The sequence below is a fragment of the Vulpes lagopus genome, chromosome 3 (genome assembly GCF_018345385.1).
Source record: "Vulpes lagopus strain Blue_001 chromosome 3, ASM1834538v1, whole genome shotgun sequence".
Lineage (NCBI taxonomy): Eukaryota > Metazoa > Chordata > Mammalia > Carnivora > Canidae > Vulpes > Vulpes lagopus.
The window spans coordinates 100065591-100078197 of record NC_054826.1 but is presented as its reverse complement, the minus strand read 5'-3'; the positions used below and the strand labels follow the sequence as shown (position 1 = coordinate 100078197).

General features: G+C 55.7%; 1 protein-coding gene across 2 annotated transcripts; it reads right to left on the bottom strand.

Annotated features, from left to right (window-relative positions):
• Positions 1-4664: 4664 nt before the first annotated feature.
• Positions 4665-12144, bottom strand: ZNF853 (zinc finger protein 853). 2 transcript variants are annotated; one of them, XM_041747901.1, is made up of 3 exons: positions 11797-12144; positions 10868-10985; positions 4665-8310 (listed from the first exon to the last, which is right to left on the bottom strand). In XM_041747901.1, the coding sequence occupies exons 1-3, from the start codon at positions 11806-11808 to the stop codon at positions 6044-6046; spliced, it is 2397 nt and encodes a 798-aa protein (XP_041603835.1). In that variant the 5' UTR covers positions 11809-12144; the 3' UTR covers positions 4665-6043. The 2 variants fall into 2 exon arrangements, with proteins under 2 accessions (XP_041603835.1, XP_041603836.1); XM_041747902.1 differs by having other exon boundaries at positions 10868-10990; positions 11797-12143.
• Between the last annotated feature and the right edge of the window lie 463 nt (positions 12145-12607).

The following is a 12607-nucleotide window of genomic DNA, read 5'->3' as shown; positions in this document are numbered from 1 at the left end:
AATGAGCTTCATGACAATCACTGGGGGGCTGACAACCTCTTTACGGCCATCATCCCCTTGGAGGGGTGAGCAGGAATTAGGCAGAAGAGGCTACTGGTAAACTCAATTTCATGACTACATCTTTAACAGGCCCCCAAAAGCAAAAGTCCGTGTTTTGGGGGACACCGTTTGATTTCTTACATCTTGTTTAAAATCTGTTTTTAAATTAGTTACTTCTTCTTCAGGTGGATTTGGGAAATCTGTCGAGATTGAATTCAGCAATGAGTAGCAGAAAACCCCAGCTAAGCAGCAGTCTATGAAAACCAAGGTGTTACTGCCCTCTGGTGAGAGGTGTTCTGATGGGGGTAGTCCCAGGCTGCTCCAGCAGCTCCTCAAGGCTGCGGACAACCTCCCCTCGCCACCTCTCCCACCCTAGGCCCATTCCTTCCCTCCCCTGCCCGTGACTGAGTCCCGCAGCAGTTTCCTAAACCACACCCCTGGGGCAAGGGGCAAAAATCATCAGTGCACAGATTAAGTGGCCTTGTTCAAATTTGATTTGTGTTTATGTATTTACTTACCTCACCATTGATTGCTTACTTATTCTGAAAACAGATAAATAAGTTGAGAGTAAGTCAATTTTATGGCCAGTTTGTACTGCCTGACAGAACGTGGTAGGCAGGAGCCTAAAAGGTTTTCAAAAGGGTGTGAGGTGGCAGCCAGAGAAAACCTGAAAAGTTTTTTATGTTATTTATTTATGAGAGACACACACACCCACAGAGGCAGAGACATAGGCAGAAAGAGAAGTAAGCTCCCCACAGGAGCCCAATGCTGGACTTGATCCTGGACCCCGGGATTATGCCCTGAGCTGAAGGCAGCTGCTCAACTGCTGAGCCACCCAGGCATCCCCTGAAAAGCTTCTTATTCGAGGCAAGGAATTCGAATTTTCTCCTGCAGATCATGTGAGACAGAGATGGTTTAAAGGGGTGCTGGGAAGAACTTTTGGTAATACCCAGTTGTTACCTTGTCACCTTTCTTGCCACTTCTCCTCCAGGTCCTCTGATAGCATCAAAGAGAAGGTCTCTCTATGGGGCTGCTGGTCTCCAATACCTCTCCCACACATGGTCATCACCCTTTAGACAAAGACAGAGCAGGCCTTGAATTTGGAACTTCCACTGAGCAACTGGGTCTCACCATAATTTAACAACAGTTTTGTTTTCCTTGTACTTATTTTTACAGCTGCCTTCTATTTTTTAGGGAGGGGGAGGGGCAGAGAGAGAGAGAGAGAGAGAGAGAGAGAGAGAATCCCAAGCAGGCTCCATGCCCAGCACAGAGCCCGACTCAGGGCTTGATTCCACAGCCCCTTGATCTGCGCTGGGACTGTGACTTAGCTTGAAAAACAGCATCCAGCATAAGTGACACCACACAACTTCTAAGGTTATATCACAAGAAGCCTTGCAGATCTAAGCCCAGGTCTCTTGGGACTCAGACACTCTACTCCCTGGTCACATAGAGAAGTTATGGGTAGGCGCTCCAGTGGACAGCCCCACTGAGCTCCCAGCCGATCGCCAGGATCAACTACCAGCCTCATGATGAACCCGTGTCTCAGCCCCACTGAGCCATCAGATGATCACATGGGGCAGAAGAACCACCCAGCTGAGCCTAGGCAATCTGCAGAACCATGAAAAATAATAAAGCATCTGTTGTTTTTAGCCACTATTTTAAGTGGATTATTGCACAATTATAGTTAACTGAAGCAGAGGGCATTAGGAAAAACAGGGAACATCTAGAAGGACTCCTGGGTGTTTGTCTCAGTCTCCAGGTAGTTGGTGCTGCCAGCCAGTGAAGGGAGGAATCAGGAGATGCAGGCTTGGCCAGGAATTAAGAGCTCTGTGTGATCTTATTGAGCTTTAGATTTTTGTAATCTCCAAGTCTGGGAGACCGATGAGTCTTCAAGTCCAAGAGAGAAGTTCAAGGGTAGATCCTGATGTCATAGGCTGGGATGGAGTTGCCTGGGGACCCTACCAGATCCTACCTGCAGGGGAGGATCCTAAGGGCACAGCTATGCCCTTTGACTGTCTAGGGGGGGGGTCTCACAGTTCATTTCTACAATGTCTAAAATTTTTAACGTAGGAATAGTAGAAAGCCTTATCTCATAGAAAATCCAACCAGAGGAAAGAATTTGTGTGTGACTCTTTCTTGCTTTAGATGCAACAAACATATTGGAACTCTGGGCCTGTTTCCCTGTACTACTTAGCCTTTTGTGTTTGACACACAGTAACCCAGAACAATAGACAATCTTGCTCCCATTTTAGAAGCAAGGAAAGTTGTCACACAGTAACTGGTGGCCAGAATTCCAATCCCCAAGTCCTCCCTGGAGAAACATTAATATTTCCTAAAAGATACCAAGTTGACTCAAAGGAAGCAAAGACCAGTAATGAGTCAGGCTCTTTTCTGCTTTATAGATTTGATTTTATCTCATTCCCTGGGGATTTTCCATTTTAGAGAATTCTGAGCTTAGCCAGCCAGCTCCTGATATGGCACAAATACAGCCCAAGGGCCAGCCAAAAGAGTTGGACATGATGGAACTGCAGCTACCAGGTAGAGGGGGAATGCTTGCAGGGCCGAGGAGATGAGGAGCCTACCTCCTTGCTACATAGCCCTGGCGTGTCAAGTGTCTCTGTGCCCACGATTCCCCCACTCTGGACACAGGAATCCCAGTCTGGGAAGCACTGGTCCTGGGAGCTGTGAATGGGGATGAGCCGATGTTGGGTTTCTGGCCACACAGACAGGAGCTCAGGATGCAGGGACACTGGGGTGGGGACAGCAGGCAGGAGCCCTAGGCACCCTGGCTAGGGCAGGTGGGTGGGCAGCGCAGCTTCTATATCAGGCCCCCCCCATCCCCACCCTGACTTGCACCAAGTCAGGTGCAAGTCAGGTGTCATGGGTTCTTCCCATGACATTTGGACATTTGTCCAAGACATAAGTACAGGAGTGAGAGATGGCTCAGGCGCGGAAGAGGGTGCCTATTCCAGTCTCAACTGAGGAGAGCAGTCTATCAGCTGGCTAGACTGCTGATAGGAATGGGGGTGGAGGTAGCCAGGACTGGGGACTGAGCTGGTTTGTGGTTAGGTGGCAAAAGCAAGGTGGAGGACAGTTGAGTGATGAGGGCAGTGATCAGGGGTGGGCAGTTCCCCCCGCCCCCATGGACAGAGCCTGCCTCATGGAGCCTTCCAGGAGCCACACCTGGCTGGGCTTCCAGACTCAGGAGTTATGGAGGGGGCACACAGAGGGCAGGTTTGCATAGTCTTAGATGCCTATGGAAATGGAGAAGCCTAATAGAGGTGACAGAGATGCTGAGAAGTTCTGGGGACAAGTCAGGGCTGTAAACAGGAGGAATTTAGGATCTTGAGGCTAATGGATTCTATAAAATCTAGCCCCTAGCTCTCCCTTTCATTCCATCACCTGTCTCCTGTAGCACCAACCTCCCAGCCACCCAGAAACTCACAGTTCCTAATCACATCAGTCCCTCTGGCTCTGATCCACTTTACCATGTGACTTCTGTCTGGACCACCTTCCCCTCCAATCCCTCCCGACCTCACCTTGCAAACACATCCTGTGAGGAGCAAGACCTCCTGTGAGGTCACTGGCTCCCCATATCAGAGTCAGGTGCTCTCTCCCCTGTAGCCCATCCCATTGTATGACCACGTGTCTCTTTCCTACTGGGCTGTGAGCTCTTCAGCGATGCCTGTCAACACCTGGGGCCACCTGTTCTACACCTGGAACACGTCCCCTTCCCCACCCCAGGCCCCAGCACATGGCCTTCACTTACCAATAGGCTCAGCCTCTCCACCTGGATGCAGGTCCCTGTCCTTGGTTCCGCAGAAGTAGAATGCAGAATGTTCCCTCAAGGAAAGAGCCAGGGGAAGCTGGTGGGAGCAGGGGTGCGGCACAGGGGAGGGGATAAAGAGGCTCTTAGGCAAAGCCCTACAGAGGCAAGAGCCTTCTACCTTGTCTCAGGGCTCCTCTGGAGCAGAAGTGGTGCCTCAGACTTGTCCCAGCGTGAGAAAGGGAGCTGGGCTTTTGCAACTCTTCAGAGTTGGGTTAGGGGCCACTTTCCCTTCTCTGAGAGTGTGTGAGATAGAAGAGCTGCAGATGCTGCTGGGGGAAGCCAGGCAGGGTGGTGAGAGCCTACGTATCTGCACAAGGACCCACCCAAGATGTGGGCAGAGAATCAACACTTGTCCAGGCCACTTGTTGTCTCACACAGATCCACTCACACCCCGCATGCCCCCTCATCTTCCCCACTATCCCTGGGTCCCCTTGCCTTAGGATCTCTGCTGGTCTCAGAGGCCTAACAAGATGACTCAGACCTTCACCCCTGAGGGGTCATAGCCTCAGTTGAAAGATCTGCTACCCCACCCCCTCAGTGAATGGGTTACTCAGGGAAATGGCTTTAGCCCATCAGGGCCTATGGGGGGCAGCAGGGACCCAGGAAATCACTATTGTACACAAATACTGTAAACAGTGGCAGAGCAAGGGAAAATGCAGCCACTTCTGAAATGATTTCAAGCTGTCCTTAGGAGATGCCCAAACTGGCCTTCTTGAGCATCTACACTCAGGTCCTCATCCCATTTTATGGCAAGACACAAAACCTGGGAGTGAAAACACAGAGATAAGACAATGTATTTCTTCCATTTAAATTTATTTGTCAATTTTTGTTTCTCACTTACCAACACATTTGTAAGATGTAGCAGGCTGTGTTAGTAAAGGAGAAGCAGGGGGACAATGAGGGGTGCAGGATCTAAGCAGCCACACATGGGAAGCCGAGAGCAGGAAACCCTTGGGGGCAGCAGGGGCGGGCAGCCTCCTCCACCATCCTGCCTTCCCACAGGGATTAACATTGCTGAAGCTCTCACAGACCCCCAGACAATTCTGTAAACGTTGTAAAAAGCATTTCTGTTGCCTCCAACTTCTGTCCCCCAATTTATCCTTCTGACCCCCCTCTCCCAGTGATGAGGCAGGATCTGCTCGGGCCAGCACCTTGCATAGCCTGGCCCAGGAGAACCCTGCCCCTGGGTCTCAAGGCCCCCACCCCACAGCCTTAGTCCCCAGGGCTAGCAAAAGAGATGCTTAGAGCTGGTGGATCTCAGGGAGGTCAGGGTGGGGCTTCCTCAGAACTCTGTCCCCAAGGGGATCACTCTGCTGGACCTCAGGGAGCATTCTCAGAATGCCCTTTGTTTCAGCGGCAGGCTCCTGGTCAAGAGGACACTGAAAGGCCCCTGTGGGCTCGGGAACTTGGCAGCAAAGCCGGCTAGAGCCTGACTTTCATGCTTATTGGAGCCCTTAGTTCCCCTGGAGGGAAGGTGTAGCTCCCACCCAGGGAAGGGCTTCCTGGCATATGTGCACTGACCCAGTGGACACTCTGACCCTGTGCTTAGGAACACATTTTAATCAGGATTATATCCACCCTGATGAATTTTCATTCTAGAAAGTACTTTCAAGGCAAATGCCACTGAGGACAATTCAATGCCTTGATCAGTTTTCTACAAAGTGCAGATAAATTTCCTTTCTTCCCCCATTTTTTTTCTTTGAAGAAATTTTCACCAGGATCAAATCCTATTCCTGTGCGTTTCACCACATGTATTTGATTCCCTGGTTAGCGTTCAATGCATGTCTAACGTCACCAACTGTCACACGCATCACCGGCAGTTTTCTGCTGTGGCTCTCACTTCTACGAAGTCCAGTTTTCCAGGGGAAGGGCTTTGCAGACTCCTCACGTATTGGTACCCAATAAGAAATTTGTGCGGCGAGCTGTTCGTACAGATGTGCAACATCTGTGCTGCCTGGCCGCAGCGGCTTCCCTCTTATGGAGGTGCAGCCTTCCCGAGGGTCCATGTGTGAACTTGGCCTCCCCTCTGCAAACCAGGGGGAGAGCCGGAAGCCTGGCCACAGCCAGCTTCCAGGAGGCGCGCACACACCATGGATCAGGGCGGGAGGAGCCTGCGCTCTCCTGGACCCCAGCGTGCCCCCCCACCCCGTCCCCACCCATCCCCGCCCGTCCCAGTCACGGTGCCTTGTCCGCAGCCCCCGCTGCCTGCTCTGAGCGTGCTGGGCCGCCGGTGGCCGCGCGTGTGCCACGGAGCAGGCCCAGGCCCCGCGAGCGGCCGGCGCCGTGCAGCTGGCGCTCGTGGCGGCGGATCTGCACCTTGTGGCGGAAGCGCTCGCCGCAGTCCTCACAAACGTAGGGCCGCTCACCCGAGTGTGTGCGCCGGTGGCGCAGAAGGTTGGACGAGACGCTGAAGCGCTTGCCGCAGTCGCCGCAGGCGTAGGGCCGCTCGCCCGTGTGCGTGCGCTGGTGCTGCACGAGCGCCGAGCTCTCGCTGAAGCGCTTGGCGCAGTAGGAGCAGGCGTAGGGCTTCTCACCGGTGTGGATGCGCTGGTGCGTCACCAGGTTGGAGTGCTGCGAGAAGCCCTTGCCGCACTCGCCGCAGCGGTGCGGCCGCTCGCCCGTGTGCGTGGCCTGGTGGCGCACCAGGTCTGTGCTGCGGCTGAAGCCCTTGCCACACTCCCCGCAGATGGTGGGCCGATCCCGCGCACGCCGCCGCCGCCGCTGCCTGGCCGGAGTCAGAGCCGCGCTGCCCGCGGGGCCGGGAATGGCCACCACCGCGGGCGCGGCCACGGCAGGCAGCACCATGAGCTCCTGCAGCACCACGTAGCCCGGGGGGGCCACCACGACTGCGGCTGGAGCCCCCGGGGCCGGAGTCCCGCCGCCCCCCGTGGCGGGCACCAGCTCCAGCTGCAGCTCCGGCTGCACGGGGGTCAGCTCCAGCTGCACCTCCTGCTGCTGGGCTCCCAGCTCCACTGGGGTCAGCTCCAACTGCACCTCCTGCTGCTCCTCCAGCTGCTGCTGCTCCAGCTGCTGCTGCTGCTCCAGCTGCTGCTCCAGCTGCTGCAGCTGCTCCTGCAGTTTGAGCTGCAGCTGCCGCTGTTCCTGCTGTCTCTCCAGCTCCTGCTGCCGCTCCAACTCCTGCCGCTGCTGCTCCAGTTCCTGCTCCGACCCCAGGTCCACTGGCATGAGCTCCAGCTCCACTTCCTCCTCCTCGTCTGGCTCCAGTGGACAGGGCTGCTGCTGCTGCTGTGGTTGCAACTGTTCTGGCTGCTGCAGCTGCTGTTGTTGCAACAGTTCTGGCTGCTGCAGCTGCTGTTGATGCAACAGCTGCTGATGCTGCTGTAACTGCTGCTGCTGCAACAGCTGCTGTTGTAACTGTTGCTGCTGCAGCTGCTGCTGTAGCCGTTCCTGCTGCTGCAGCTGCTCCATCTGTAACTGTTGATGCTGCTGTTGCTCTAACAGTTCTTGTTGTTGCTGCATCTGCTGCATCTGTAACTGTTGCTGCTGGCGCTGCTGTAACAGTTCCTGCTGATGCTGCAAGTGCTGCTGCTGTAACTGTTGCTGCTGTAATTCTTCCTGTTGCTGCTGCTGCTGTAGCTGCTGTAGGTCTTGTTGCTCTAACTGTCGCTGCTGTAGGTGCTGCTGCTGTAACTGTTCCTGCTGCTGCTGCAGCTGCTGCTGTAACTGTTCCTGCTGCAGGTGCTGTAACTGTTCCTCCTGCTGCTGCTGTAACTGGTCCTGTTGCATGTGCTGCTGTTGCTGTAACTGTTTTTCCTCTTGCTGCTGCTGCAGCTGTAACTGTTTCTCCTCCTGCTGCTGCTGCAGCTGTAACTGTTCCTCCTTCTGCTGCTGGTGGTGTTGCTGCTGTAACTGTTCTTCCTCCTGCTGTTGCTGCAGGTGCTGCTGCTGCTGCTGTAACTGTTCCTCCTCCTGCTGCTGCTGCTGCTGCTGCTGTAATTGTTGCTGCTGCAGGTGCTGCTGCTGCTGCTGCTGTAACTGTTCCTCCTCCTGCTGCTGCTGTAACTGGTCCTGCTGCTGTAACTGTTCCTTTTGTTGCTGCCACAGTTGTTGCTCATACACATGCTGCTCCTGTGGCTGCTCCTGTGCTTGTTCCTGCTGTTGTATCAGCTGCAGTTGGGGTTTCTGCTGTCCAGGTGGCACAGGTTTGGGTGTTCCCTGCAGGTCTTTCTTTTGTTGAGGCAGCTGATCTTCCCCATCTTGCTGCTGCTGCTGCAACTCCAACTGCTGTTCTGATGGCTGGCTTTGTGGCTGCTGCTCTGGTTGCTGTTCTGACTGTTGTAGTTGCAACTCCTGTTGTCTGGGCTGTGCTTTGTCGGTGAGTTCCCTGGCCCCCATTGGAGCTGAGCTTGTTGGCCGTGGTGGGCTGCTATTCTTCTCTTGAGCTTCTTCCTCCTCCTGACTCTCACTCCCACCGCTGCCACCTGTAGTGGAAATGGTAGGAAGCCAGGAGAGAAAGATCTACAGACAGCTCTCAGGGTCCGACCCCCTTGACCCCCCTCCACCCCTTGGCTTACCCTGGCCCACAGATGCCCACTCTAGGACACACTGCTGAGCTCTCAGCCAGGCCCCCAAAGCACTGGATCGATAGGCCATGGCAGCGTGGCAGAAACTGAAATGCCCAGAGGTGTGGGGTTGGCTTAGAAATGTGCCCAAAGGACTGTGGGTCAAGTCACTCTGGGCCCTGGCTCTCCAACCTCTTCTCTGGGCTTTCCTCCACACAGGTTCCATGCTTAGATCTTGGCAGTGACAAGAGCCTGGGTTCCAGGGGCTCCCCAACACCATTCCCAGAGAAGCCTCTCATGCTTAACCACCATCTAGTAGGAATCAGTGAACAAGCCATTCCCACAGCCAAGCCACAGGAGCACAATGAACTCAGACCTCAGTGAGGATCATGCCTTAAATACGTGAAACTTTCCTTCTCTGTAAATAATAAAGAATTTCTGTAAAGCTGCCTGAAAGTATTACCACAGGTGGTTTGTAAAAGTCACCGAAGTGTCAGGGAGAGCACAAGGCTTCCAGAGGGAAGTTCTCAGATTGGGCCCCAACTCTACCAGTTAGCAACTCTCAACCTCCTGCAGCCTCGGAGCTGCAGTAACAGCTTCAGGATATCCACACTTTCAGCTTCAGTGGTGAAGGAGGTAGGGCCCTGGCATATCCTCTAGAACCTGGCAGGTGCTTGACAAATCACTCTGCCCACGGGTTAGGAAATTAGTTTGCAAAGTAATGAACAGTTTGGAAATAGCAAGGACACAACTGACTCCGTTTGAAACAGCCTACAGACTGGACGTGTTTGAGACTGTTAGTCTGGAATGGAAAGAATTATCTCCACAGCCCCATGTCAGTACGGTGAGTAGCCAGGTATGTAACCTCTGGGAACCTGAGTTTTCCTGACTCAGAGAAGATGGAAAAGCAAAAGAAGATAGACCCTTCTCAGGGCCACAGTGAAAATTCGAGGGGGTATAAGTGCAACCCAGTGTTGTGCAACATAGGTGTTACTCCACTGTCACGTTTCACTGTCTGCACAATATCCACCTGTTATTTCTCATTTTGAGCATTCATGCCGTGTTCATAGAAAATCCCAAGAGGCTTGTTCCATTCCCAAGTCTGATTTCAACCCTGCTCTTCCTATAGCCTCGTATGTTCAGTTTTGTAACAGAAAGCAGAGGTTCGATTTAGAAAATTTTGCTTTCTGGCCACTTTTTCTAGGAGCATATTGATTTAATAAAAAATGAAAGGATATCTCCATGTAAATAATTTCCTTTTAGAAAACTATTTCTAAAAAAAGAAAGAAAGAAAGAGAAAAAAGAAAACTATTTCTAATAACATTCTTTTTTATTTTTTTTTAAGATTTTGTTTATTCATGAGAGACACAGAGAGAGGGACAAGTATTTTTCATACACACACACACACCAGCAATGAGTATGTGGCTGGTGAGCAAAAACAGCCATGAAAACCTGACTCCCCCACAGCAGGTCTGAGCCACACCAGCCTCCCAGCACCTCTGGGAGGAACAGGGACACATCATGCCTCTGTGTGAATCCTCACATTTCTAGCACAGCACTTGGCCGTGTGGCTAGTCCTGGCTTCTTGCAGCAATGTCAGCATTTTTTAACGATGATGTTTTAGTAAACATATTAAGTGTCACCTGAAGTGCATACCCTTCCAAGACTTTTCTCAGTTAAATATTTGAGCCTGAAGACCCTTCATTCAGTCCACACATCCCTAACCAAACCTTCCAATTCCCTTGGTTCTTTTCATGCTGTTCAACCCTGGCCCAGCCCCCACTTGGTGTGGTCAAAGCACAGGGAGGGAAATTGGCTCCCAGGAGCATGACTATCATAGAAAGTTGGCCCAGAGTGGGTCTCAGATGGAGAAGGCATCTTGGAAGGTTCTACAGGGCCACCTATGCTTCTGGGCAAAAGGGGAGAGAGAAGGATGGAAAAGCAGAGGTCAGGAAAAGTGGACAAGGTCAGAGAAGGCCACAGGACAAAGGGAAGCCAAGCCAAGGGGCCAATGCCTGAGGTACAAGGGGCAGGGGGAGAGAACCCCTGAATTAAATATGAGAACTTGAGTCTGGAGCCAGGGACAGGTAGGAGGACAATGGAGGCTCCCTGACCACTGGGGACAAAGCAGCAGCTCCCAGCCAGCACATATCTGGGGTTCAGGGCATGGGCTGAGAATGTCTGCACTGTTGAGAGCCTGTCACCAGCAAAGCCATGGCCTGATTCAGCTGCCTCAGAAAATCCTGAGGCGAACTGAAGTGGGCTGGTGTGATGTGAGTGGCTGCAGGGTGCCCTCCCCACCTGGAAACCACCAGGTGAGCACCCTTGTGGACAGCAGGCTGCCCACCATCCTGCAGAATGCACACCCCCACCCCCTTGGCCACAGCAGGCCTGGGGCTCTGTCAAAAGATCCTCTGGGAGCCTGAGGACTATCTTCTACTTTAGGTCAGAGCCCACACCCCTCTGAGCCCCTCACCTGAGAGGGTGTCAGGCCCTGGGGCCCCATCTTCAATACACCGAAGCTCCAGCACGAAGGTTTTGGCCACTGCCCCCAGCTCCATCCTAGCGTTCAGACCCAGATCCTGAGGAGCCAGCTGTGCTGAGAGGAAGGAAGGAAGCTGTTCAGGTGGGCAGGAGTGCTGGGAGCACCCCACCTCTGGCCTGCCTGGTGGCGGTAACTGCCAGAGAGCCCCCCAGTCTCTGCCTCGGGCCCCAGAGCCAGCAGCTCCAGCCAGGCTGGAAAGGATAGTGCAGTCCACAGCTGGGGAAGGGAAGAGCAGGGCTGCCTGGAGGCTCAGCTCCCAGGGCCCCTTCATTTCCCTGCAGAGGCAATCCTTTCTCTCTTCTCTCTCAACCTTGCAAGGCCCACATTCAGCCCCTTGCCTCGGGACTGCGGGTGCATGTGCTCCACACTGAGGGCCAACTGTGGGAACCCGCCTTCAGTGGGATGGGGAGCTGGAGTCCCAGGAGGGACACATGAGGAAGTTTGCAGAAAAAGAGACACATCTCACGTTCCACCGCCTCCTTCAAAGCAACTGACAGGTGGGTTCACCTCCCTGGTTTCTTGCCTCCCAGACGGCTGTTGGGGTTCATCCGGTCTTCCAAGCCCACATGCAAGGCCACAGGTTCCAGATGCCACCTCAGCTCCCTGGGAAGGCGGGATTCCAGAGCACTGCAACCCACGGAACCAGCCTGGCCCAGGGGATCCTGAAGTCTGGAGGGTTCCCCAGCTCTCTCCTGCCTCCACCGTGGCCCCTGCAGATGTGTCAGCGCATCCAGTCCTGTCCTGCCTCCCCCCCTCACAAGGTAACTCCAGCCCCCCCTTTTCAGAACCCAGCTCAAAGCTCTCAAGGGCAGCGCCCCCGGGCTGGCCGGCTCCCCGACCCGCCGACCCACGGGCCTCACCTGGTTCAGCATTTCCTGCCCCTCACCGCGGCCTCTGCGCCAGGGAGGTGTGGTCAGCAGGCGCCGGAGGTGCAGGCCAGAGCGTCAGCCAGCTGCTTCCTGAGGCGCCTCCATCCAGAAAGCGCCGGGGAGGCGCCGGGCCCCCGGGGCCTCTCTGGGCGCCGCGGCGGGGCTGTCGCTGTCAGGGCTGCTGAGGTCGCCCTGGGCCACCAAAGGGGCCGAACGGAGTTCACCAGCCCAAGTTGGTGTCGGCTCCCCGGAGAGGGCGCGGGCGCGGGCGCGGGCGCGGGCGGGGCCGGGGCCGGGGCCGGGGCCGGCGCGAGGCGTGCGGGGCGGGCGACACCGTCTCCGCCCGGCCGGGGTCCGCCGCGGCCACAGGTGCCCGGAGCCGGCGCGCGGGGTCCCGTTGGCTCGCCCGCCCGCGGGAGCGTGCGTCGGGCCGGCAGCGGGCGGCGGCGGCGGCGGCGGCGGCGGCGGCGGGGCAGCGGGCCGGGCCGGGCCGGGCCGGGCCGGGGGCGGGGGCGGGGGCGGGGGCGCGGGGCCGGCACAGGAAGTCCCCCCGGCATCCGCATCCTGTCCCCCGCCCGCCCCCCGCGCGCCCCGCGCCCCGGCCCCCGCGCCGCCGCCGCCGCCGCCGCCGCTCTAGGCCGCCGCGAGCTCGGTGGGCTTAACCCTTCCAGGCCCGGCCGCTCGCCCGCGGGTGGCGGGTGGCGGGTGGCGGGTGGCGGGTGGCGCCTGGCGCTGCGCGGGGGCTGCGGGCAGGCTCCCGGCCCGGGCCTGCGGCCGCCGGGGGCGCGCGTGCAGCCTCGGG